We start from the raw sequence: 25,931 nt of genomic DNA, 5'->3' as shown, positions 1-25,931 counted from the left end.
GACCTAGACCCAAGTATAGACAGCAAGTCCAGAGAGACTGGGAAGGCAGCAAGACGGGTCTGCCTGGCACTGCTTAAGGATTTGGCAAGGCAAGCAGGCTAGAGGGAGCATACTCAAGTGTATGGATGCCTTAAACGCTATGGGATTTTTGCCCTCAAAATCTGAAGTTATGGGGAAGACAGCTCAGACTGACCACAGGGAAGCTGATAAATGCTCATACCTGGACTGCTAATATTTGACAGCAGTGATCAAATATTTTTTCTTCAAATACATTTTTAAGAACCAATACCAAAGACCATCCTTTATTACAATGTTAGTTTATGCGTGGAAATTTCAGGAGGAAATGTTTCCAGCTTAAGGAATTCAGACCCTTGCCCAATCTAACAGATTTATACATTCAAATGTACATTACATACAGGAGCTCCTTTTTGAGCAAGGGATAATACTAGAAAGCTCATGAATTTAATGACACCAGAAGTGCCTGTCCTAGAAAAGGTTGCCATATTCCTTTCTCAGCTCCATGTTGGTAAGAATGGCCTGTTGATACTCAGCACAAGGTGGGCATGTTTCTACACCAAAAATTGAAGCCTTGGTTTTCAGAGTCCAAGTTGATGGTGACTACTGGTCCTTGGGACTTCAAATTCTGCCCCTGTGGCAGCACAGCTGACCATTCTCTGGGAAATTAGCCTGCAAAGAAACTAAGTATCAGTTTTACTTTCTACTCCAAACAACAGTCATTCAACAGTATAAAAGATATCTTCAGAAAACCTTAGGTTCACCACTACACAATCTGCCGGTAATTCCAGCTATTTTGGGTGATTTCATCATTTGATACCCTTTTCTACAAATCAATTTTAACAAAACTAGCTGCTCATTCATTCTACCACGGGGGTAGCCACTGTCCAGATCAAATCTTACCTCTTTTCTCAGGGTGAGCAGCCGCTGCCACTGCCACCACCAACTTTGAAATGGTACCAATCGTCCTTCAGCACTCAAAACCTGGGGGAGTGAATAGAGCATCCATAGACAGACAGCAAATGCTAAAGAACTGGAGGCAGTTCTGATCATAGCCTCAACTACAAATCTACGTCCATCCTAACAAACAAAAGTCCTTAAGAACTTAGTCATAATTTGCTTCTTGGGTGTAACCATTTAGTTACAGTACTTTAAACATCACAAACCGTAGACTCTTTAAGGAGGAGGAAAACTACATCTGATAGTATTCCGGCAATTTGCTCGGGATTATACAGCCATAAGGTAAAAAAGGAACTCCTGAGTTTGCTCTGCACTCTGCTCCACTGCCAGTATCTGACCAATAGTAATTTTACATCATTCAACTTAACACCTAAGCACCCTCCACCACTAATCGCTCTGCAGACCAAAGCTTACCTCTCAAGGCCAATGCTCCCCACTCCAATACTCAGCTGTTGAATGGTTGCCGGTCCCTCACTAACTTGCAACCTGAGTGAATATAGAAATTAAGAGTCACAGTTCAGAGCAACTTACTCCTGGCACCAGCAACCTGTGAGGACTTGACTGCAGTCAGCCAGGAATTGTTATCGTCAGTTATCGCTTCTGACGGCACTTCCTATTAGTGATTTCATCAGAGCAGTCAAGCACCTCTCCACTCCCAGTACTGCTCCAGAGCCCTGGACATTAACTGGAATTATGCTAAATGTTCCCTTAAAAACAGCCAGGGGATATTTTAATGGAGTTTGTTTATGCAGATCGCTGCAGTTCAGTTTCAGGTTAAAGGCAGCCATTTCCATTGCAATTACGCAACAAAGTAATGCATAATTATGTTAAACACATAAAAATTACAACTATACCAGGCCATTTCAGAGCATTTAAAGTAACAAACGCTACAGCTAAGTTCCGTGTTAAACCCTACCTAGACTAGGCCTTACCTCAGGGTGGGATGCTGCCGACTTCGATACTCTGCAGCGGGTCTGCCACCTGCAATGTTAGACGGATGTGCATTTAGGACAAATTCTGGTAGTTACAGGCAACTGAACTGTCGGGGTTTCAGCGACTGCGGTCAGAGGCATAAAAATCGTCAGTTATCGCATCTGACGGCACTTCCTAGTATTAGTATCATCAGGACAGTCGAGCAAGTTTTCCTCGTGGTCCCATTACAACCCTCACCACCCACGTGCAGCGCCCTCCGGTGCAGTTAGACCCCGACATACCCCGTTTTCTCGGGTTTGCTCATTCCTTACGGCGAGCCCAGGAAAAGGGGTCCCGGCCTTCGGGTTCCTCAGGCTCCAGCGAGGGCGGCGGGCCTGCAGGTCAAACACGCACGCTGTCCGTGAGCCTCGGCCCACCGCGGCCCTGCCAGTCCCTAACACCCGGCCACGGCGCCTGCCCGGAAGCCCACGTGGGCGAAGCCACCCTCCGCCCTCCAGTTAAGCTTCCCGAAAACATCCTCCAAAAATCTGAAAGGCACTAGCTCATTTGCCTTTGCAACCAGCTACCAGAGCCAGAGGCAAACACAACTCACCTCCATAACAGCTTTAATGAAAAGGTTGCTTCCGCTGTGTCCCAGGCCCTTAAGGAGTTGGAACATTCCACTCGTCACAGAAGGGAGGGTGATACTGACAAAGACTCACAGGAACTTCCACACCATTTAACAATACAGGCTCCATGCCACCCAAGGTTTCCCCCCTACTGTACAGCCGATGGTCTCTTCCATTGCCTCGGGAATTCTGGGCCACAGGCGCGCGGCGAGGTGCGAGGGCGCCTGCGCAGGGGCTGGAACGCGGTTGCTGGGTCTAAGCTCTGGCCCCGCGTTTGCTTCGCTGCGTGACCTTGAGCAAGTTCATCCTTTGTGAGGTTGCGGTTGCTCATCTGGAAAGGAGACAACGGCGCCACAGAAGGTTGTGCTGAGAATCACATGAGATAACGTATTGGAAACCCTGCAGAGCCTTGGCTGGGCAGTAGCTGCTCCTAATTCAACCGTGTTTCCCCGAAAATAAGATGTAACCTGAAAATAAGCCCTAACATGATTTTTCAGGATGACATCCCCTGAGCATAAGCCTTAGTGCGTCTTTTGGAGGAAAAATTAATGTAAGACCCGGTCTTATTTTCAGGGAAACACGGTAAGAAGCATTGCCAGTCTGCTCTCCCCCCACAAATATTCCAAAATACCCGCGGGGCCGCTCCACCCTTGCGCTCTGACAGCCCTCACCTCCTCCTTAGAATGACCTCTGAGGAGCGAGCCAGCCTTCTCCTCTGACTCACCCAGGCTTCTCTATCCATGCTCCTGTCTCACCAGCAGTGGAAACCTGCTAATGCTTTCCTTTCAGCATATGAACATGCTCAGGTCTTTCCCACTTAAAAAAAAAAAAAACAATGCAATCCATGCATACACATTTTATAAACTCGCATTACCCTAAGGGAGAGCAATTCATTTTGACTGGAATAAATAGGAAAAGTTATAATGAGACAATTTTTGAGCTCATCTTAGAAATAAATGTAGGATCTTATTTGCAGAAGGGGTTTCCAGCGAGAGCCAGGTCAAGGGGTGAGACACGCAGGAGGTCCATCAGCCTCCATGAAGAATTTGTTGAAAGTGCCAAGGACAACATGGGGGGCAGCAGGGGTGTGGGAGAAGAGGTGTCTGGAAATGCTTGGGCAAAACTGCAGAGGGCTGGGGATGCCAGCTAGTGCATCCTGTGAGCACTGGGGCACCTCTCAAGCCTTCAGAACACAGACGTACCATGCTTCTCTTCTCTTCCTAAGGGAAGGTCCCTCTGGCTGCCCTGCAGAGAATGGCTTACAGGGGTGAAAACTGTGCAGGAAGCCCAATGGGGAGAGAAGGCAATAATCCAGAGTCTGACCTAAGCCAAGGAGCTCAAAGGCTTGGAGAAACATCTTGGAGGTGTCTGGAGGCTGTGGGGGAGGGAGAAGAGGTGGCTGTGTTTGCCCATGTCCACCACCATGTCTGCCATGACAACGGGCACAGCACCTCAGCCAGCTACCTGCACGCAGGAACACAACAGTCTTGAGGCTGGGAGCAGCAGGTGAGGATGTCCTGTGCCCAGAGCGGGAACAGCCCAGCCCCAGACGCAGGCTTGTGCCCACAGAGTCATGCAGATGTTGACCAGCCCAAGGGCATAGTAACTTTGTTCAAATAATGTTTCCAGGATAGTCAGTCATGAGAAAATATTTATTTATATTTGCCACTAAAGTTCCCTGGAGCCAGAGCCATCAGATAGGGCTGGAGATACTCCCCGTTTCTGCCCTGCCTGCCTCCTGCGGCATCTGGGCCCTCAGTGGGACTCCAGGAGCTGGAGGGGCAGATGATCTTCCTCCAAGGCACTGTCCTCCCCGGGCTGGGCAGGGTTCTTCATGGTGCCTGTAAATGGGATGAAAAGCACTGTGACTTGGCCCTTGGGGTGTGTCCTCAGGAGGCAAGTGCTAGGGAAACAGGAGGAGGTCATAGCCATGAAACCACATCATGACCTGTGACAGCAGGGGATTCTGAAGTCCCCAGCAATCCCTCTCTCTGCCTCCCTTCTTCCACAAGCGTTTCCTGAACTCCTGCCTTGTGCTAGTGAGGGGCCTCCTGCCAGGAGCTTAAGGTTTCTGGAGGTGACAGCCTTTTGCATTAGAAACCAGAACACCTGAGGCTTGCTGAAGAGCTAGAGGGAAGTGCGAGTTAGGTGTTTAGAGAGTTCATAGGAGAGAGGGGACCCAAACCGTAAGAGAGGAGGCAGATTTGGACACCCAGAGGAGCAGGAAGGGCACTTCCAGCACAGACAAGGGCCAAGGGAAGCAGAGAACAAGAAGCATGGTAGACAGGCTGGCTGTCACATGGAGGGAGGTGTGGGGAATGGTTGGACAACAGTTTTGGTCTTTGACTTCCACACTGACGAGTATGGCCTTCCAGGCAGTGGGAGGCATAGTGTAATGAGGGCCGTGTGTAGTTTTTGTCTACGTTGAGGAATTGGAGTGGGATAAACCTGAAGCAGAAAGACTTGTCTGGAGGTCAGGGTGCAGGATGAGCAGCCCTGCAGGATCAGGAGAAATGAGGGGCGAGGGCGGAGAAGCCAAGTGGCGGCCTGGGCAGCCTGGAGGACACAGCACCAGACAGAGGTTGTGGGGGCAGAAACCATCAAGGCCTCCCACCTGGGTGAGGAGGGGGTGGGGTTACATACATGTTGCCTGCTAGTGCAGCCCCAAGGCTATTCCTGTTGGGCATGTCCAGTTGGAGGCCGTAGCAGGCAGTGGGGTGTGGGATTGGGGTGTGGAATGCTTGAGGCAAGAGGAGGAGTGAAGTAACGTTCAGAGTTTTGACAGTGCAGGGACGGGAGACAGAATTAAGGAAGACACACAGAGAGGGTGGGCAGGAAACACATGGGTTTGCGAGGGCCTTGGTCAGGGACCCAGGAGCCTAGGAAACCAGCTGAGCTTTGGAGCAGGAGGCCAGAGGAGCCCCTGCACAGCGGTCATGGGTGACACAGCAGGCTGTGGTAGGAGGGGTTGGGGCTACAGGCACAAGCAAGTGGAGTCTGTCGGACAATGAATGAGAGAGGAGGAGAGCTAACGGAAGATAGGGTAGCAGCTATTGAAGGTTCCAGAAATGGAATGCTGTGGAGAGACCTAGTCCTCGGAACAGGCATCACTCTTGGTGAGAAGCAGCAGGGTGGGGATGGAGGCGCCATTGCCATACTAGGCCGTTTTAGAGTGGAGAAGACGCAGGCCATGAGAGGTGGGAAAGGCATAGGAAGCGGCTTCTCCTCAGAGATGTAGGAGCTGGAGGTGGGAAAGGGCTGGGGGCTCGTGTAGTGGGGGAAAGCTCAGGTGCTCAAGTCAGCAAGGCTGACCGGGACCGAGCCAGTGGGGGCTCAGGGAGATGCCACCTAAGCTATGGGCTGAGTAGGGGGCCCTCCCTAACTTGGCTCTCCAGGCTCAGCCCAGGACTGGCACTTGAATGGGCAAAGGGTGCAGTGGATTGGAACTTGCCAAGAGGAGGGGATGGAGATGAAGAGGCGGGAAGCAGGACAGGATGAAGGTTGGGCTGGTGAAAGTACTAACAGCCTCAGAGGTTTTCCCAGGTGACTGCCTGAAAACAGGCCAGCTAAGAGGTGAGGGTGGAAAGGACAGGAAGGAAGCACCACTTTAACAGCGTCAGTCTTTTTAAATGAATGGAGCTGGGGAGTAACCACAGAAGAGATCCTGCCCCAGACTCTCCGTGGCTGTGTGGCCAGGCAGGCAGGCAGGCAGGCAGACACACACACACACACACACACACACACACACACACACACACACACGCACAGCCTCTCACCAAGGCTACTCACCAGGGATGCCTGGCCCTGAAGGCTCCTCACACACCGTAGGCAACGTCTTCTCCCAGTCAGCCCAGTTCACTTCCTCTACCCTGAGGATGACAGAGCAGTTCTGAGGCTACAGGATGCCAACGGTGCAGCCACCTTTGCCCCAGGAGAAGGGCCCCAGCTCCTGAGTGGGTGGACTGAACAGACGTTCCAGTGGACAAAGAGACTGCAAGGAGGGTGAGGTTTCTCTGCCCTCCTGCACAGGACACTGGGCCACCCACGATCCCCTCTAGCCCTATGCTTGCAGCTATCAGCCTGCTGCCCTCTGGACCAGGTGCCCACATGGAAGAACAGGCATCCGTCCCTTCAGACTGTTCACAGTGACCTGAGTTTCCTGAACATCCAGAGAAGAGTTCAGATCAGGTATGCCTTTGCGTTCCCAGGTTCTGGGGCCCTATGTCGCTACTCTCTACATGCCTAAGACCCTCCCTTCTCCTTGCTTAACTGTTGCCTCATGAAAATGTGTCTATCTGTCACCAGGTTGCCTCTTTCAGTGCCCATGCCTTCCCTGGGCATGGAAGAGTTTGTTCCCTGTGGAAGGGTTGTAGCCTCCGTGGCCAGGTGAGGGAGTTGGGAGGGCAGAGCAGACCAGCCAGGGCAAGGCTGCTGTGCTATAACCTGAGTGTCCCTCTGGCTTCTTGGCCTCCTAATTGTACCCCATTTCAGGCCAGAAGGATAGGTCAGGGACCACGAGGGAGAGACCTTCATTTTCAGCCAGTGGGACAGGCAATGGCCAGACAGGTAGGGCACCAGGCAGTGGCAGCCCCAGGCCTATGAGATCCAGCATCCCTGACCTCGCCTTGGGAGGGCGGGGGGGGGGAGAAAGGCGGGGCAGAGTCCCCAGCACTCCTAAGCCCTTCCTTTCCCAGCAGCCTTGGGTCATGGCAGTGGTCGCCTGGTTTTCAGAAGACTAAGGCTGGCGGCACCAGCTGCCCTTCCCTGCCCTCTCACTCACCTGAAGCACCAACGCTCATCGGGGCTTCCGTCCGGCCTGGTACCAACTGTCAGCAGCACACCTGCCCGCTGCTTCTTCCTCTTGCACCACCAGTAGCCATTCTCCATCTCCAGGACAGAGATGGCTTTCTGGGGACAAAGGACGCATCGGATAGAGCAGTCAAGAAGATGCAACACAGCACTTTCCAGTACAACCCAAAGTCCACTAAGCGCATGGATTGGAATCCACTCCAACTTTTGATGACCTGTGTGGTGTTAGGCCCTCACCCCCTGGGAATCTCCGTTTCCTCACTTAAAGACTGAGGACACTGTATCTGGTAGTTCGGGAGAAGTCAGCACATAAAGAGTGCTCAGCAATTACTTGCTATTGCATCATTACAGTTTCCAGAATTTCACACCACCTGGTGAGGAGGTTCATTTGCTCTACCCCACACAAGTGCCTTCCCACTGGCATTCGAGGTAGGTAGAACATAGAACTTTGCAGGGGAGGACACGGAGGCTCAGAGAGACAGGGTGAGCAGTGAATTGGTAACACACTCCAGCCTCCTGGGCAAGGCTCTCTCTGCACCAGCTGCCCAGACCTACCCCTCACCCTTCCCATGTCAAGAAGCAGCTCTTGCTTCCACTTTAGGTGGGTGTCATATCAGCCTCCAGCTTCAGGGACCTCTGGTCCCCCAACTCCTCCAAGCCGGGCCAGCCCCAGGACTGCACAGCCTGCTTGCCTCACCCACCAAACTGCCCGTTTAACATACGATAAACACAGAATGGGAGCTCATAGGGCAGACTTTGTTTTAATATCTCTGCTGTGTGTTTAGAACCTAGAACTATGTCTAGCCCCATTGCAGGCACTCAAGAAATACTTCATAATCATGATGCTGATAATAATTAACACAGTGAACACCTACTGTGTGCCACGCACTGGCCTAAGGGCTTGAGAGCTAAGCTTATTCAATCCTCACAGCAGCCCTACGAAGGAAGGAGTGGCTGATGGAGACCCTGACAAGGGCAAGCCCGCCTGGGGCCCTGGCCCTGCTGCAGGGGCCCAGCTCAGCTGAGTCTTGCCCACTTTCCACAGAACCTGGGCAGGGGGAGAGGAGCCTCCCGGGCACCTGCAGCTTCCAGATGCTCCAGCTGTCGGTGGAGACGCTGTTGACAGTCTCGCTCATGAGGGCGATCAGCATGTTGAGCAGCAGGACGTAGGTGAGCAGCACGTAGGCCAGCAGCAGCAGCAGCACCACCCCGCGGAAGCGCAGCTGGTCCTGGAACGCCAGCTCGCCCATACCGATGGTGAACTTGAAGAGCTCCAAGGACGCGTCCAGGATGCCATCGTACGGGGCCGAGCTGTCCTCCTCACCTTCCTGTCCTGCCTGGGGCCGCAGTGCCTCCGTGGCATTGGAGCTTGTGGGGACCCCAGGGCCCCGGGCCTCACGGCTCAGACTCACCAGGGCTGCAGGAGGGTGGAAGGGGGTCCTCAGCCAGGGGAGGCCAATGGGCAGACTTGAGGGCATACAGGGTGGGCAAGGGTTGAGCAGGGGCCAGAGGGGGGCCTTTACCTACAGCGAAGCCGAAGAGGAAGACTAAGTAGACCAGAAGGAAGCGGAGCAGGTCCCGCAGGATGACCTAGAACACACGCGCCAGGAGCGGGGTGGGTGGGTGGGCCACCAGACATGACCCCCCCGACCCTCGGAATGGGTTTCCATGTACACACCATCCCCTCCACACACATAAACATCTGCATACACTGGGCCCTATGGAGCGACACTGAGCCAAAGGGTCTTTTAAAAATCTACATGAGATCACACGGTTTTCTTGCTTAAAACCCTCCAGGGTCAGAAAAATTAAACACAGAGTTACCATAGGATCCAGCAATTCCATGTCTGGGTATACACCCAAAAGAATTTGAGGCAGGAACTCAAACAGATATATGTGTACCCATGTTCATAGCAGCATTATCTACAATAGTCAAAAGGTGGATGCTTCCCTTTTCAAGGGTCCATTGAGGGATGAATAGATAAACAAAATGTAGTGTATCCATACAAGGGAATATTATTCAGTCTCAAAAAGGAAGGAAATTCTGACACGTTACAACATGGATGAACCTGGAGGACATTATGCTAAGTGAAATACGCCAGTGACAAAAGGACAAAAACTGTATGATTACATTTTTATGAGGTACTTAGAGTAATCAGATTCATAGAGACAGAAAGTTGAGTGGTGGTTGCCAGGGGCGGGGGAAGGTGAGAATGGGGAGTTAGTGTTTAATGGGTACAGAGGTTCAGTTTGAAATCATGAAAAAGTTCTGGAGATGGATGGTGGGGATGGTGGCACAACAATGTGACTGTACACTTAAAAATGGTTAAATGGTAAATTTTGTTATGTATATTTTACCACAATTTAAAAATGTTCTAAAAACCTCAGGGCCTCTCGACCTGCCTCCCTCTCCCTCACTCTCCCCAGTCTCCTCGCTCTGTCTCACGCACTCCAGCCTTGTTCTGCTTCTGGCCTTTTTCTTTCCTGTTCTCTTTGCCTCAAATGCTTCTTCCTTGAGTCTGTGCTGAATCATTCTTTCAGGTCTCAGCTGTCACGACTTCACAGAGGCCTTCCAGCCCACCCTGTCTGAAGCACTCTCTGCCCAGCCATCCTCCATCACACTGTGCTATGTATTCCCTTCATAGTTGGCAGTCTGTAACATTTTCATTTGTTTTCTTAGTGTTTCCATTTCCCCTACTGGAATGTCAGTTTCAAAAGAGCAAGGACTTGTCTATTTTGTTAGTGAACAACACTTAGAACAGGGCCTGGCCCATAGTACATACGTCCTAAACATTTGTTGAATAAATAAATAAATGCATATCCATATGCCCAGCTGTCCCTTGGCACAGGCACACAGGTGAGCTTGTGTGCATTGTCTCTGCTCCTTCGGTGTGCAAGATGCATGTAGCTCCTGTGTGGACACTTGCAAACACACGTGCAGGCGTTGGCTCATGCATGCAGAGTGAGAGCAGGCATGGGCACGCTCATACTCATGCTTACATTCAGCGAGTGTCTGGGTGCGTGATGCACAGGCAGACATGCTTAGGTTCTCCTCTGCCCAGGTTAGCTGTGGAAGAAGGTGCCTGCCGGCTGAGGCCCAAAGGAATCCCACTTAACTGTGGGGTCCAGCCATTCCCAGTCTGGCTGCAGCGGGGTCACCCCAGACTCACCTTCTGGATCATGATGCTGTAGATGCCTGTGTGCTGGAAGCCACGTGTATAGTAAAGCAGGTTCAGCCAGCCCAGCACCAGTGAGGACACAAGCAGGGGCAGGTACCACTCGATGGCCAGGAAACACAGCACCTGAGACAGCACCGTGAGCAGGGCCTGGATCAAACTGTGGGGGCAGAGTGTGGGTCAGCTTGCAGGCCACCTGGCAAGGACCCCTTCACCCCCACTGGCCAGTGCTGACCACCACTGCCTCTCCCATGACAGTCCAATGGATAAGTCCTCCATCTGTCTGGACGCAGTCAGGTCCTGACCTCCATCCCAGGCGAGTTATTTAATCCCTGGGGCCTGAATTCACCCCCAGACCCCCCTGCCGTAATATAGGGGTAATATGTAGTAATCACGCCTGAGCATTTGTGAGGATTCAATGAGACAAGACAGGTAAAGAGTCCAGGCTCCACTGGTGCATAGCAAGAACTTGGTAAATGATCTACAAGAATGGGAGTACGTGTATAGTGAGCCCCAGGCTGGACAGCCGGACTCCTGAGTCTGGCCTGTGCTCTGGTCCCAACCCCTTGGAGCTCCCTGGCCCTGGGTCCTCCCCTCTAAAGCCCGCCTGGTGTCCTCTGCCTGAGATGAAGGAGGAGTGAGGACTCACGTACAAGAGGATTTCAAAGTAGCTGTCCATGAACGAGATCCAGATGAACAGACGCCGTCTCCAGAAGTACCACAGCTGCGGGGGGAGGGAGGAGGACAAGGGAGTGAAACCGGCTCTCCAGGCCACGACAGCAGCCCTGCGGGCCCTCAGGGCCTCAGCACAGGTTCCCACTATGCCCCTGACTGCTGGCCTTGTGGGAGCTTGGCCAAGACCACACCGGGGGCTCTGGCAGCAGCTTTGACTTTTTGGAGAGGCCCATGAATTTTGCTGATCGCTAAGATTTGGATCCTGTTTCCAAAACATTTGGATCCCATCTGCAGCAACCCACAGACACCCAGGGAATGCCAGGGGTCTCCTGGCTCCTTGTGGATCCAAGTGAAGAACTCATGTAGTACATATGATGAGGGGGAGAGTTCCTGTCTCTCCCTCTCCCTGCCTCCCAGGAGCCACCCTGTATTCCAGCCGACCTGGATTTGGTGCCCAGGTTCTGCCCCCTCTGAGAGAGTCTCAATGCCATGGCCCAGCTTGTCTCCTGCAAGTTTGCAGCATTTTCAACTGAAGAGGCCCTGCTGGGGGTGTTGGGCTGAGCCCCGCCAGCCCCCACTCTTCTGTGCTCCCTGAGTGAGGAATGCCCCCGCCCAGGGACCTGGTGGGGGCTTCTAGCTCGATTCCCTAGGAGCAGAGCGGGCACTGTCAAGGAATCATAGGAGCCATTTGCTACCCTGTGGGCACCTCAGAAAGCATAGCAGGGAGAGGACCCAGCCCCAGAAGGCAAAGCCTTCAACTGCGAGGACGCAGGTCAGGGTGCAACCAGCTATCGGATTTGGTGTCCCTGTAAACAAAGGGACTGTGGTTAACTCACTCTGAGGTTCCTTGTAGTTCTAGGTTTGTTCCTGGGTGGACTGGGAGCCAGGGGGAGTGGGGGGAGGGGATAGGAGGAGCCCTCACCTGGCTCATGAGGAGGTAGATGCCCCCAAGCAGGATCAGGATATGGCCCAACAACAGCATGGAGTTTCCAGCTGTCACTTTCATGGGGAGGAGGGCCTGTGAAGAGATACTTGGGTAGGACCACCAACAGCCCACCTTCTGAGAGCCACAGCTGAGAGCCTGAGCTGTAGAGAGGCCACTCGAAGCAGTAGAGGGAACATGGGCTCCGGGGCAGGACCCCTGGATTCTAGTCTATTGAGAGGCACAGTGCATAGTGGTTGGGAGCATGGGGTTGGGAGCCAGACTGTCTGGATTCAGATCCCATCTCCACCACTTACAGCCTGTGTGACCCTCGGTAAGTTACTTAACCTCTCTGTGCCTCCTTTCTCTAACTGTTAACTGGGGATGATAATAGTTCATCATCTCAGAGGGTTGTTGTGAACATGAATTAAATAAGCTAACACCTGTCAATCACTTAGAATACTTTCTCACATATGATATACACTAAGTATTAACTATTACTGTTCTTCCTGGGCTGCTGGCATCCACGCTATCACCAGCTGGGTAAGAGCTTGAGCACATCACTCAAGCAGTCAAACCCTCAGCGTCAGCATTTGCAAGGTGGAAGTGGTCATCCCTGCCCCAGCTCCTCCCAGGGCTGGTTCCAAGAGGTCTCCCTACCATGTGCCCCGCCTCCCCGGGCCCAGCCTTGCCTTCTCCAGGGCAGGCTGGTGGTAGGTAATAGCGGTGAAGATGAACATGTAGATCAAGTAACACAGGAAGTTGAAGAAGAATCTGGGGATGAGCAGGTCCCATTTCTCCTGCAGCAGTTTGTTCAGCGGCTCCAAAACCACCATTCGGTGTCGGTGCTGGGGTGGGAATGTGAGAGCCAGGGTCCGTTCAGCAGGTATACGTAGGGGCCCACTCATGCTGGCCTCAATGCAAGGGCTGAAGGAATGGAGGGGAGAGAGAGGGGAGCCCCAAGTAACCCTCCCCACCTGCCGCCGCCACACCGTCATGGCTAGGGAGTGACCCAGGGCTTCTCCTTCCGGTCCAGAGCAGGTGCTGGTCAACGAAAGGCCCGCAGTGGTAGCCACCAGGACCCTGGTATGATCTCCACTCGGGTGGGACTGGAGTGTGGAATGAGTGTGGACCCAACAACTGGGACAAGGACGTGCAGCCACACTCCCACTGGCACGGAATAGGGCAGGTGTGGTCCAGCAGACAGCCTGAGTTGTGGACCTTGCAGGGAGCTCTGCCAGGCCCCCTCCACTCACCCCTGCCCCTGCAGGCTCACCGGGCTTCTGCAATGAAAGGCGATGACCTCCAGCACTGAGTTCTCCTCCCAGCTGTCCACAGAGGCCAGGTCATACAGCGACACCCGCACAGGCCCGTAGCACCATTCGGTGAACTTGCGGGAAAGGGGCTGGTACGGTCCCGAGAACTCCCGTTGCAGGATGTGTCTGAAAATCTGCAGGGCAGGCCACGTGAGCTTGGCTGCTTGCCTACCTCCCAGCACTGACTGGGAGTCTGGGAAACACTCAGCACCCAGCAGAGCTACCCACTGTCTGCAGAGCTGCAGCAGACACGTGCACACACACTGTACAGATGGGTCCTTGTATGTATAAACTTTTACATACATCTACACATGCTCAGCCACAGTGTGGACATTCCTACCTGCCCACATATGCCCAGGTCTGCCAGCCAGCACGGCTCTTCCTTCCCCACTCCTGCCCCTTGGCCTCTTGCATGGACTCCTCACACGGCAGAGGGAACTCCAGCCCAGGGGTCCCTAAGGACCCTTGAGATCAGAGGCTACCAGCTGCCCATGTGTGTGCCCTTTGGTGGTCAGAGTCCAGAGCTTTTAACAGACCAGAAAGAGTCACTAACCCAAACAGGTGAAGAAGTAATTTACTTTCACAAATGAGGAATGGGGGGGAAGGGAAGACCAGGTTGAGGAGCAGCTTCCACAGGCCACATAGATAACAAAGGGAGGTTCCCACTCCCCAGGAACCTTGGAGGGCAGGAATAAAATAGCAAAACTTCTACTTATGTTTATTGTTATCTTAGCCTTCAAAAACACCTGAATTTTAAGCATAGGCCCCTTTGTAAACTGCACGGTTGTGTACCCATGAAGCCAGCTTTGGCAGTAAGGATCAGACAACTGGTGAGCCATTTGGAAAATGGTAGGTACAGCTGGATCGTGTTTACTCGTTAGACCAAAATGACTTCCAGATAAATCAAAATTTTAGGCATTAAAAATGAAACTGTAAAAGCCTGGAAGAAAATATGGATATAACATACACATAAGGTTATAGATATATAACCTTGCAAAAGGATTAAGCAATAGCAAAACCAAGGAACCCTAAAGGAAAAAATAATTACATTCACATACATAAAAATGTAACAGTTCTGTGTGGCAAAAAATATCATAAAAATTAATGTTGAACTGGGAGAAAATTTTGGAACTGTTATAGTAAACAAAATGCTAATATGTTCATTACAAAGAATACTTACTGATCAAGATGAAGAAAACTTAAGAGTAAATTTAATAGCAGAATAGGCAAGTATATGAAAAGACTGTCTCCTAATCAAGAAACCCAAATGATTTTTTTTTAAATCCCTGTGTTTTAAATGTAATATGTAAGTTCAGATATAGTTTATCAATAAATACACACATGCGTGCTGAAAATGTTCTTACTAATAGGAGTGTTCATTCGAAAAGCGGGGAGACCACTGATCTAGGCCACCACCCCAGGCTCTTTTTGTAGAAATCTCAGGGTGAGTCCTGCTGCTTCCTGGAAAGGTGGGGAGGGGAGGCCAGCCACTCACCTCGATTTTGCCCTCCTTGGCGGCCAGCTTCAGGGGCGTGAGGCCCTGCAGGTTGGAGATGTCCTCAAGTTGCACGGTGGGGCAGAGGTGGGTTCCAGCCTGGAGGAGGCTGTCGTACATCTGGATCACCAGTTTGCTATTCTCAGCCGAGTTGTCTGCGATCATCACCAAGGCATGCAGGACCGTGTTGCCCAGTGAGTCAGTGGCCTGCAGGCTGGCAGGCTGGTTTGGGTTCTTCAGGAGGTAGCTCACTACATCCCATTGCTTGGTGCACGCAGCCAGAGACAGGGGCAGCTCACCTGGGAGCCAAGGAGGCAGCTTGAGACTCAGACCTCCCAGCTTCCACCTGCCTCCACCTCATACTCCTTAGACAGAAGGCCAGGCCTCCTCGAAATGGGTCAAGCACCCCTAGGAAAGGATGGAGCATAGTCTTGGGGTCCCAGGCCCCACGTAAGGCAGCAGTGCCTTCTCCTATGAGTGCTGGTAAATGCAGCCCTGTGGGTGCTGACACAAGGGAGAGGGGACCAAAGCTCTTTGCCATCACCAAGGTCCCCATCTCCCCTGCCTCTCTCTCTTTTCTTCAACAGAGCCTAGACCCACTGCTGCCTAACACAGACGCCCGTTAGCCAGGCCCTGTCTGGCTGAGTCTTGTCACAGGCCAGTTCTAGCAACCATTCCCCAGCCCTGGTCCAGGCTTGGGTGTGTGGTGAGCTTCTTTGGCCAGACAATGGCAAACATCTCTTAAGACAAATGGCTTTTGCAAGCCACCTAATGATTAGAAGCAGGGGTCCCGGCATCAGACAGACCTGGTTTGAAGGGCCAGCTCTACTACCCATTAACCGTGTGACCCCCCTCTGTGCCTCACTTTAACCAAGAAAGACTGCTCACCAAAATAGAAACAAGTCGCTTGGCTTTTCTTCTGGAAAAAGTGGCCGCAGGCCCGGGCATGCACGTCAGCACCATTCTCCACCAGGAGCTTCACACACTGCAGGCTCCTCTTCTCGATGGCGATGTGCAGGGCACTGTGGCCTTGGTAGTACTCATCTGTGCACTGGGCATTCACCAGAGGCCAGGGATTGCCAGAGTCCCGGTCGATCTGCAGCAGCGGCAGGATGCAGGCATTGGTCCCATCCCGAAGGTTCAGCACGGCCTTCATCAGGCACGTCTTCCCTGTGGAGCCCTCTGTGGGGGAAGGGGGGAGGGGCACCAGGGTGATTAGGCTGGAGCGGCTGGGCTGCCTGCCAGCCTGCACAGGGAGCCCAGGCTCCAAAGTGCTCCTGGGGAGGATAAAAAAAGATTGCCACACATGACTGGTGGAAGCATAGCCATGACGCAGGGTATTGAGTCTCCACTGACTACCATTTCTGCCCGAGAAATTGTTTCTAAGACATAATTTGTCCTACGTGCAATGTTGTCTGTACAAGAACACTCCGAGCAGTGTTTGTTCAGTGGCTCTACCACTTAATGGCTCTGTCTCCTCAGGCAAGTCACTTGGCCTCTCTTAACCTGTTTTTCTCACTGTAAAATGGGGATATTCCGGGGTTATTGTCAGGATCAAATAGAATTATATACAAAATGCTTAGCACACAGAGGGTCTGGCACATGGTATTGCTGAGGCCAAAAACTACAAACTAATCTAAATGGCCAGTAATAAGGAATTAGTTAATGAAATGATGGTAAATCTAAACAATGGAAAACTCTGCAGTTGTAAAGTGACTGAGTTAGAGGCATACATATGGCAATGGACAATACTACAAGATGTAGTACGTTGGGGCAAAAAAAGCACATTACAAAAATTAGTGTACATGGCACAACTCCATTTAGTAAATACAGAGGGTGCCAAAACAATGTATACACATTTTAAGAAAGGAAAAAACTGTATTAAAATTAAAATACTCAATATATACCGATAACAAAAGATGAATACAAGTCACGTTTGACTTCTGCAATTACAAGAGGTGCTCAAAGTGGTGCTCATCAGTGTAATTTTAATACAGGTTTTTTTCTTTCTTAAAATGTGTATACATGTTTTTGGCACCCTCTTTATATACCTAACATATTTAAATAGTTTGAAAAGATGTATCCCAAATTATTAACAGGGGTCCGGGATGACAGACTTTTTACCCTCAGCTTTATGCATTTCATTGTTATGAATCTTCTAGGATGCACAAGTTATTTTTCCAATCAGCCCAAACAATAAAGATATTTAGATTTTGGGAAAAGAGTGCTCTGAGATGGGTAAAGTATATGATATGTGTATTATATCTCAACAATGCTGTATTTAAAGAGAAAGGAAGGAAGGAAAGAAGGAAGGAAGGAAGGAAGGAAGGAAGGAAGGAAGGAAGGAAGGAAGGAAGGAAGGAAGGAAGGAAGGAGAGGGAATGCACTGAGGATCCCCACAGAATCCATTCAGCCACTGAAATGGGCTGCAGGTGGCAGAGGTAGGCCAGGAGCTGGTGGGGTGGGTGAAAGTGGTAGGCACAGCCAGGACTATAAGCCGCGTCCTTGGCTCTGTCAGCAAGGTCCCCCTGCAGCTATTCCGGCAGGAGGGCTGCTAAGGACACTCACCCTTAAAAAAGAAAGAAAGAAAAAGAACACCAGCCCCTTGGCTCCTGACCATGGTCAAGGCCCATCCAGCCAACTCAGTCTCAGCACAGCTGGCAAGACATGGAGGCTCTGGCCCGTAGGGCAGGCCTACCTGTGTACACCTTGTCGGTAAGATACTTGCTGGTCCGGCGAAGGTACTCTGGTAGCCCAGCCAGTTCCTCAGGGACACCTCTGGCAACCACGCTGAAGAGCCGATCACGGTCAAAGCGGTTTGGGTCCAGCTGGCTGCAGGAATGTAGTTTGTGAATGATGCTGTAGAAGAGCCACAGGCCCCCCAGAAAGCTCCCCATCTCAGGGAGCCCTGTGAGCACTGTGCGCCCCGCAGGTCCAGGAGCCCCATGGGAGCCTTTCTGAGGACCTCTGCCCTCCCAGGGCAAAGCAAGGAGACCCCAGGTGCTCAGAGCCCCAGGAGGGGAGAGGGGGACTGCCCAAAGCTCTGGTCCCCAGCATCCCTGTGGCTCCAGGCATCACAGATATTTCTCAGCATCGGGTGCCTTGATGATCTCGTAATAGGCTCATAATCCCACAGTGTCAGTTTCAGCATAGGAAATTGTCATGGCTCCTGAGCTGGGATCCGGGTCGGAATGGGGCTATAGGAGGTGCCCACAGACTGTTGGGGGCTATATGCACTGCTGGTTTCAACAAAGGAATCGAGAAAAGTCCCTCATCCTCTCAGAAACCACTGTGGGCTAATAATGGAGTATCTGCACCTTTTAATGCACACTTCATCCCCGGGGGCAGGAATCTCTACTTTCTCCATTAGACAAACAAGGAGATAAAGTAACTTCGCCAAAGTCACAAGGTGGCAGAACCGGGTTCCCATGGGGGCTGTCTAACTAACTCCAGACCCTGACTCTTAACCCCAGAGAAACTCTAGGCTGGGCAGACAGAAGTTTCTCAGAGACATATGGGCTCAGCACTGAAACCTATCAGATGCTCATTGGAGTTTTACTGAGAAGCCACACTTCCGGGAAAGGTCCCAGAAGCGTCCTTTTAGCTCTTCAGAATCTAGCCGTGTCTGGTGACAGGGAAGGGGAAGGAGTACCCCCTCCTGGGCTTGTCACTATTCACAGAAACAAGCTCATGGGGCGGGGGGTGTTCTGGCACCATGACCAGCATATATGAAGGGACAAACAAAGGTGTGTGTGTGCTATTTGATACTTTAGGGACCCTCAAGTCCTAGTTTCATGACTCCCCTGGAATGGGCCAACCAAGTAAGGGTTGTCAACGCTGATGAGTGAGGGGATTGTTGGGATCAGTCGTATCCGAAAGTGTCCTAAGCCGTATTCATGTGACCCGGCCCTGCCTCCCCCACACCAGGAAGCTGCATGTCTGCCTGGCCTGGTCAGATGCACCATCATCTGCCCAGTAGACCACGTGGCCACAACATGACCAAGAGGGCTCTGTGGCTGACTAGCGAGCCCTCTGGGTAGTCCACCCAGGGGAAGTGACTATTTGGACAAAGTTATTTCCTGTTACAGAGTAATATCATATTCTCGGGGTAGGGAAGCCCCACAAGGGCACAGATTGAGACACCAAAGGGCATCAAGGGGCCCATTCTGCTTGTCAGGGAGGCTCCCCAGCTCCTGAAAGCCTCGCACGCATCCGCTCCTGTCCTGGTCTGAATCTGACAGTGCTCCTGCAGCACAAACAATATAGGGGGTCTGGGCTGGGAAGCCAAAGCGGGTGGCTGCGTCCCAGGCATGAGGAGGAAGGAAGGGGCTTCTCTGACAGAGTCCTGCCCGAACCATGAGACTTCTCCTGGTCAGACCTCGTATGTCAGACCTCACACTGAGGGGGATGGCAGGTGTACCCCCACACCCTTCCCACAGGGCTAGAAGTGGGCTCACACAATCTAAACTGGTAGAGACCACAGGATAATCCAAGTGAAGATGACTCTCAGGAGAAGCCCACCATCCACAATCCCCAGCGTCTGCATGCCCTGGGCGACAGGGTCAGCCTTGGTGCAGAACCCAGGAGCTCCTGGGACACAGATGTCCTTGACTCTCTCATCAGGTTGGAGTGTAGATCCTGCTACCATCTGTCACTGGGACATGACAGGGTGGGGGCCAGGGCACACACAGGGGGATGCAAAGTTCAGTTGAATACTTGGAACTGGAAGAGTATGTCCCTATGAAGAACACCTCAGAAAGCATAAGGCCAAGAATAGGGAAGTTTCCAGAAGGAGCAACCCCAGAAAGCAGAGCAGAGTTCAGCCTGCCAGACCCAAGAACCATCAGAGCCTCATGGAGGACCCCACAGGGGTGCTCTGATGTAAGTGAGGGGCCCTAGGGCTGCACCTCCATTTGCTGCTTCACCTGACACCTGCTCCCTTTCCGCGGTAGTTGAGATTCACTCTGATCTGAGGGGAGAAGTTCTGATCCTCTTCCTGGAAACGTGACTCCATGGGGGGTGGCCCATCTCCACGGCCCAGCTTTCCTTTGTCCATATCAGCACCATCTTCTTCACCTCCATCGTGTGTCTCCAGCCTGAAAGCCGGAGGGCTGGAGGGTGAGGTCATCCTGACGTGTGGAAGCTGCTCTGTCCAGCTGGAACCTCTATGGAGACAGAGATGTCAAAGTCCCCTCTTTCCTCCCTGCCCCAGGTAGGGAGGGGTAGGAGGTCTGGCTGGGGCTGCAGAAAGAGAAGTTTAGAAGCTAAGTACATTTAGAACCACCCACTGTGTGGAGCTCAGCCCAACAGGAAGTGGAGAGGAAGGAGGGAGGCAGAGGGAAGAGAGGGAAGGAGTCTCCTGGCGTGAGGATGGCGCTGTGTCCTGGAACAGGGTAGGAACAGGGACCCAAGAGGTTGGCCTCTCTGACGTTGTCCCATAGGAAAGGCCATGATTGTTCCTGACTTTCTCTCTGGGACTTCCTGATATGAGAGGCCACAGCTCCTGATCCAGGGATAACAAATGTTTGCATCAACAGCACAACCCTTTCTCTACACAACATCTTGCCCAGTAGTCAATATTCACAACAGATAAAAGTGCAGTTGTCAGGTGGGAGTGCGTCGCTCAGTCTTTCACCACAGAGAGGGCGCTCTGGGGGAAACCGTTGGAAAACCACTAGTCTATCAAACCCCTCATTTTGCTGCCAGGACAACTAAGGCACAGAAAGGGGAAGTGACTTTACCAAGGTTACTATGGTGTTTCCCCGAAAATAAGACCTAGTCAGACCATCAGCTCTAATGCATCTTTTGGAGCAAAAATTACTGTAAGACCTGGTCTTATTTTACTATAAGACCAGGTCTATATAATATAATATAATATAATATAATATAATATAATATAATATAATATAATATAATATCAGGTCTTATACTAATTTTTGCTCTAAAAGATGCATTAGAGCTGATTGTCCGACTAGGTCTTATTTTTGGGGAAACAGGGTAGCTGCTGGCAGAGTCTGGTCTAAAACCACCTCACCCTATCATGACTTCCTCTTCAGTTCTTAAAATCTTTTGGGGCCCATCTGTATTTTCAGTCTGACTCATCTCTGACGGCATCAAATGTCACCTCTCTGTGCCTTAGGGTCTCTGGTAGCTTCAGAGTGGAGAGGGAGACCCTTTGCTGGCTGCCCAAGCCCCCTCTGAGCGGCAGCCCCACCTCAGGCCCTTGGCGGAGCTCTACTGACAGCACTATCTCACTCTCCCAAGAGAACTGAAACCACAGCCCCCACTGCATGGCAAGGTGTAAGCCACAGTGGGGGGTGGGGATGAGAGGAAGTCCCTGTGCCCCCAGTGGGTAGAAGCAGAAAGAAAAAGTCAGAGATGGGTGGGGAGACAGCAGGGTGGGAGAGGGGAGCAGGGAACAGAAAGAGCACGGGGTTGGGAAGTGGAGAGGGTGGGATGGTGGCAGGGCCAGGGCTCTCTCTGTCCAGCTTCGGGCTCCCCCAGCCCTGAGGAAACTGGGTGGGGTACTTTCTCACCCAAGCAGGGGAGGTGGGGACCTGGCTGACTGCCTCAACAGGCAGTTTTGACCCACCATCTTTCTACCCATGCTGGGGCTTTCTTCCTGGGACAGACACCGTTTAGCTGGCTTATGTCCCAACCCCACCCCACCCCATTCCGCCTCCCTGGCTGCTCCGCAGACCACCACAGACCTCAGCAGCAACAGCTGTCTGTCCAGCCCCTGCCTCCATGCTGGAGCCCCCACCCACCCTGGCGGGGAAGGAAGAGGTCTAGCAGTGCAGATAGAGGGAACGGGAGCCCCACTTAGACCCTGGATCAGGGCTGCAGAAGCAAGGAACCCACTTGGGGATCCCACCCCATCATTCACTGTCAGGTTTGGGGGCCCCGCCCTTCAGACGCCCCCGGAATTGTCTGTCCGACTTACCCCGCACGGCTGAGCTAGGGTGTGGCGGCCGCTGGCTGCCGGCTCTGGGATCCCGCAGCCTCCGAGGCGGCGGGGGCTGCGGGAGGAAGTGAAGCCGGGAGGGGCGGCGAGGCCTGACAGCTCAGGAGCTGCAGCACCTCCCCAGCCTACTGGGAGCTCGGGCTGATGGGCTGTTGCCTCTCGGTGTTCCACGCCCTCAGCCCACCAGCCTGCCTGGTGGGGATTGGGGATTAACTCCCCAGTCAGGACAGGGTGGCCTTCAGCAACTGACCATCTGGATCACTGGCCACACCCTGCTCTGGGAGACGCGCCCCATCTCCTCCCCACCCTTACTGTCTAGCCACTGAGGCCCAAGATGGGGATGGGGTAATTAGAGGCAACCCTTGGGTGCTGGGGCATTACCTCCACTGGGAGCTGGCATGGTGGAGGGGTCTTGCCCCACTACACCTATCTGCCTCTCCCTTTCCTCACCGCAGCCTCTTAACAGACATGTGGCTCAGACTGAGAACTGGCAGGGAGAGCTGATGTGGATGGCCCCCAGGGAGAAGAGAGGAGAGGAGAGGCTCAGTCCAGCACATGCCCCTGGGAATGCACCCCATGCACCCACCCAACAGTTTGAGGGGACTTTCCCACCTCCTGGGGCCTCCCCAAGGTCACTAGCCATAGGCACTGAGGATTGGACTTCCCCTAGTTAAAGGTGCTTCCAGCATGGGCGGTGGAGGGCAGGGGGTACAGGCGCCAGGCATGTACTGCCCTAGTCTGAACTCAACCCTGGGGTTTGGAGACACAGTCACCATCCAGGTAGAAGCCGTAGATACTTCCTTATTTTTCACACCCAAAAATCCAAACCATCAGCAAGCCCCCTCTACACACACACACACACACACACACACACACACACACACACACTTCAAATTTACCAAATTTATCTCTGTCTTTGCCTGGTCCAAGCCACTATCATCTCTCCCCTGGGAAACTGCAGCCACCTCCAGACTGGTCTCCTTGCTTCATTCCTGCCCCACCCTCACCCTCATAATCCATTCTCCTTACAGCAACTGGAGTTATCTTCCAAAAATGAAAACCAGATCACCTTATTCACTGGTTTAAGTCCCCCACTCCCAACCAATGGTTTCCCCCAGTGCTTAGAATAAAATGCAAACTCCACACCCCTGTACAATCTGGGTGTCCTTCTCATGACTCCAGTTTCATCTCTCATTGTAACCCTGTCTTGCATGTTACACTGGAGACCTGTGCTGTCAATATGATAGTCACTAGCCACAGTGGCTATTTAAATTTAAATCAATTATAATGAAATTAAATTAAACATTCAATTCTGCAGTCACATTAGCCATTTTTCAAATGTTTAATAGTCACAGTTGGTTGGTTAGTGGCTACCATATTGCACAGAACAGGTACAGAGATTTTCCATTATCACAGAGAATTCTATGAGACAGGACTGTTCTAGATATTCTGAACACATTTCAGTCTCTCTTCTGTTGCCTCTGAGCCTCTGCACAAGCTGTTCCATCTGCCAGGAACCCTCCCCCCCTACCACACACACAAACACTATCCTTATTCCCACCAATTCCTATTCATCTGTTACATCTCCATTTAAACAAAACTTTCTCTGGGAAGCCTGTTGCAGAACTTAGACTGGGTTAGGGTTCCCACTATGTGTTCCCATGACACCTTTGTACTTCTCTGATCATAACTCATTACCCACTATTGTTAACATTTATTCATTGTTTGGTTTCACCTTTAATAATAACAAATGCCTACTGAGCACTCACTATGTGCCAGACACTTTCTCATACACTGCCGGTAGATTATAAAATGAGGCAGCCACTTGGAAAAGAGTCTGGCTGTTCCTCAAAAGATTAAACAGACGGGCCGGCCCGGTGGCTCAGGCGGTTAGAGCTCCATGCTCCTAACTCCGAAGGCTGCCGGCTCGATTCCCACATGGGCCAGTGGGCTCTCAACCACAAGGTTGCCAGTTCAATTCCTTGAGTCCCGCAAGGGATGGTGGGCAGTGCCCCCTGCAACTAAGATTGAACACGGCACCTTGAGCTGAGCTGCCGCTGAGCTCCCGGATGGCTCAGTTGGTTGGAGCGCATCCAGTCAACCACAAGGTTGCCGGTTCGACTCCCGCAAGGGATGGTGGGCTGTGCCCCCTGCAACTAGCAACGGCAACTGGACCTGGAGCTGAGCTGCGCCCTCCACAACTAAGACGGAAAGGACAACAACTTGAAGCTGAACGGCACCCTCCACAACTAAGATTGAAAGGACAACAACTTGACTTGGAAAAGTCCTGGAAGTACACACTGTTCCCCAATAAAGTCCTGTTCCCCTTCCCCAATAAAATCTTTAAAAAAAAAAAAAAAGATTAAACAGAGAGTTATCATATGACCCAGCAATTCCTCTCAGGCATGTACTCAAAAGAAATGGAGACACATGTCCACGCAGCACTCATACACAAATGTTTACAGCAGCATTATTCATAATAGCCACGTGGAAACAACCCAAATGCCCGTCACCTGATGAATGGAAACAAAATGTGGTCTCTCCATACAGTGGAATATTATCCAGTCATAAAAGAGCAACGAAGTACTTACTGATACATACTACAACATGAATGACCTTTAAAAAATTAGGCTAAGTGAAAGAAGCTAGTCACAAAAGATCTCATATTGCATGATTCTGTTTATATGAACTGTCCAAAATAAAGAAATCTATGGAGACAGAAAGTAGATTAGAGGCTGCTTAGAGCAAGGGGATTTGGGAGGAAATGGGGTGCTAATAGGTACAGGGCTTCTTTTTGGGGTGATGAAAATGTTCTAAATTTGATTGTGATGGTGGTTGCACAATTCTTTGCATACTAAAGATTTCACTGGCCATGCACCTCAGCCAGCCGAGCCTCCCCGCCACGTCTCTGGCCAAGATTTCAACAGACCTCACCCAAATGCCATCTCAAATGGAACATGCCGTAGAATACATGGTTTTCATGTTTCACTAATTTGCTGGGGATAAAGGCTACTTAACAAAGGAAGACCTGAAAGTATTCATAGAAAAGGAGTTCCATGGATATTTTGAAAATCAAAAAGACCCTTTGGCTGTCGACAGGATAATGAAGGACCTGGGCCAGTGCTAAGATGGCAAAGTAGGCTTCCAGAACTACTTTTCACTAATTGCTGGGCTCGCCATTGCGGACAATGACTGTTTTATATAGTCACATATAGCAGAAGGAAAAGAAGTAGGCAGCATTCAGAAATTACTCCTGCCCTGGCGAGAGTTCTCCCAAAGGGTTGCTTAAAGAATCTCTGCCCCACAGCTTCACCCTGTATAGGATCTCATGAGGAGATTGGGACCCTTAGAAAATGTACAAATAAAATCCTACCGCATTTGACAAGAGAAAGAAAAGTCAATTAAAGCCAGATAAGCATTTGACTTTTATATCCAAGGCTTGCATCCACTTGCCCTCAATAAATAAATTTCTATTTTAGTTCCTAAAAAAAATAAATACAAAAGACCATTGAATTGTACACTTTAAATTGATGAATTTTATGAGAATTATGTCTTTTTTTTAAAGGCCTCTGTGCAGAGAAGAATTCCTGTGTTTTTAGGGGAAAATTAATCAAGCAAAGAAGCAAAGTGTCCTTAATCCCAATGTCATTGGAACCATATTTCAAGAAGCTTCACCCAGCTTATTCTCTACACAAGGAAAATCTACCCAAGCAGTCTTTATGCAATATCTTTCCTATGCATTTCATTTCACACTTAGTCACTTTTTGTAAAGCAATGTATCTTTTACTTGAATTTATTTTCAGAATCAATTTTAATAAAAACAAGAGAGAGGTCAGAAAAATGTGTCAGAAATATGCTTTGGAGAGGGGAACTAAGGGTCACGGATGGAAAGGCAATTTACTTTTCAGTATCATTTGTACTATTTGAATTTTTTACCATTGGCTTTGAAAAAACAAATACAGACATCCCTGCTTTTTTTTTTTTTTTTTTTTTTTTTTTTAGTTTTAGGTGTACAAAACAATGTAATAGTTACACATTTATACCCCTCACAAAGTGAT

At 51.1% G+C, this 25,931-nt stretch overlaps 1 protein-coding gene, 3 non-coding genes and 1 pseudogene across 8 annotated transcripts; 1 reads left to right on the top strand and 4 right to left on the bottom strand.

Annotated features, from left to right (window-relative positions):
• Nucleotides 1-286: 286 nt before the first annotated feature.
• TRPV2 (transient receptor potential cation channel subfamily V member 2) lies at nt 287-22,168 on the bottom strand. 5 transcript variants are annotated; one of them, XM_088801903.1, is made up of 21 exons: nt 21,853-22,168; nt 19,835-20,074; nt 17,608-17,741; nt 15,798-16,091; nt 14,910-15,208; nt 13,375-13,548; nt 12,791-12,946; nt 12,099-12,194; nt 11,155-11,225; nt 10,496-10,661; nt 8,849-8,915; nt 8,405-8,742; nt 7,297-7,424; nt 6,306-6,385; nt 3,719-4,357; nt 3,241-3,332; nt 2,190-2,847; nt 1,908-1,956; nt 1,390-1,461; nt 919-999; nt 287-687 (listed from the first exon to the last, which is right to left on the bottom strand). In XM_088801903.1, the coding sequence occupies exons 2-15, from the start codon at nt 20,035-20,037 to the stop codon at nt 4,272-4,274; spliced, it is 2,292 nt and encodes a 763-aa protein (XP_088658029.1). In that variant the 5' UTR covers nt 20,038-20,074; nt 21,853-22,168; the 3' UTR covers nt 287-687; nt 919-999; nt 1,390-1,461; nt 1,908-1,956; nt 2,190-2,847; nt 3,241-3,332; nt 3,719-4,271. The 5 variants fall into 5 exon arrangements, with proteins under 5 accessions (XP_088658029.1, XP_088658030.1, XP_088658028.1 ...); XM_088801904.1 differs by having other exon boundaries at nt 2,190-2,548; nt 2,669-4,357; XM_088801902.1 differs by having other exon boundaries at nt 3,241-4,357.
• LOC141569056 (small nucleolar RNA SNORD65) lies at nt 758-830 on the bottom strand. Its single transcript, XR_012492450.1, has one exon. It is a non-coding gene; the product is annotated as a small nucleolar RNA SNORD65 (small nucleolar RNA).
• LOC141569044 (small nucleolar RNA SNORD49) lies at nt 1,541-1,611 on the bottom strand. Its single transcript, XR_012492438.1, has one exon. It is a non-coding gene; the product is annotated as a small nucleolar RNA SNORD49 (small nucleolar RNA).
• Nucleotides 2,037-2,105, bottom strand: LOC141569045 (small nucleolar RNA SNORD49). Its single transcript, XR_012492439.1, has one exon. It is a non-coding gene; the product is annotated as a small nucleolar RNA SNORD49 (small nucleolar RNA).
• A 2,643-nt stretch (nt 22,169-24,811) lies between the features above and the next one.
• Nucleotides 24,812-25,106, top strand: LOC109461283 (protein S100-A10 pseudogene; annotated as a pseudogene).
• The last annotated feature ends 825 nt before the right edge of the window (nt 25,107-25,931 follow it).

The sequence above is a fragment of the Rhinolophus sinicus genome, chromosome 12 (genome assembly GCF_057876585.1).
Source record: "Rhinolophus sinicus isolate RSI-liver-muscle chromosome 12, RSI-T2T, whole genome shotgun sequence".
Taxonomy (NCBI): Eukaryota; Metazoa; Chordata; class Mammalia; order Chiroptera; family Rhinolophidae; genus Rhinolophus; species Rhinolophus sinicus.
This window is presented reverse-complemented; position numbering and strand designations above follow the sequence as displayed.

Bases quoted from the DNA above. Each gene is read 5' to 3' on its own strand.
- TRPV2 (XM_088801901.1), bottom strand. From the start codon at position 20,037: ATGACCTCACCCTCCAGCCCTCCGGCTTTCAGGCTGGAGACACACGAT. The intron at 8,916-10,495 runs GTGAGTCTGGGG...CGTGTGTTCTAG, and splicing joins ACAGCATCATGATCCAGAAG to GTCATCCTGCGGGACCTGCT. The intron at 7,425-8,404 runs GTGCCCGGGAGG...CTTTGTCCCCAG, and splicing joins GGAGCATCTGGAAGCTGCAG to AAAGCCATCTCTGTCCTGGA.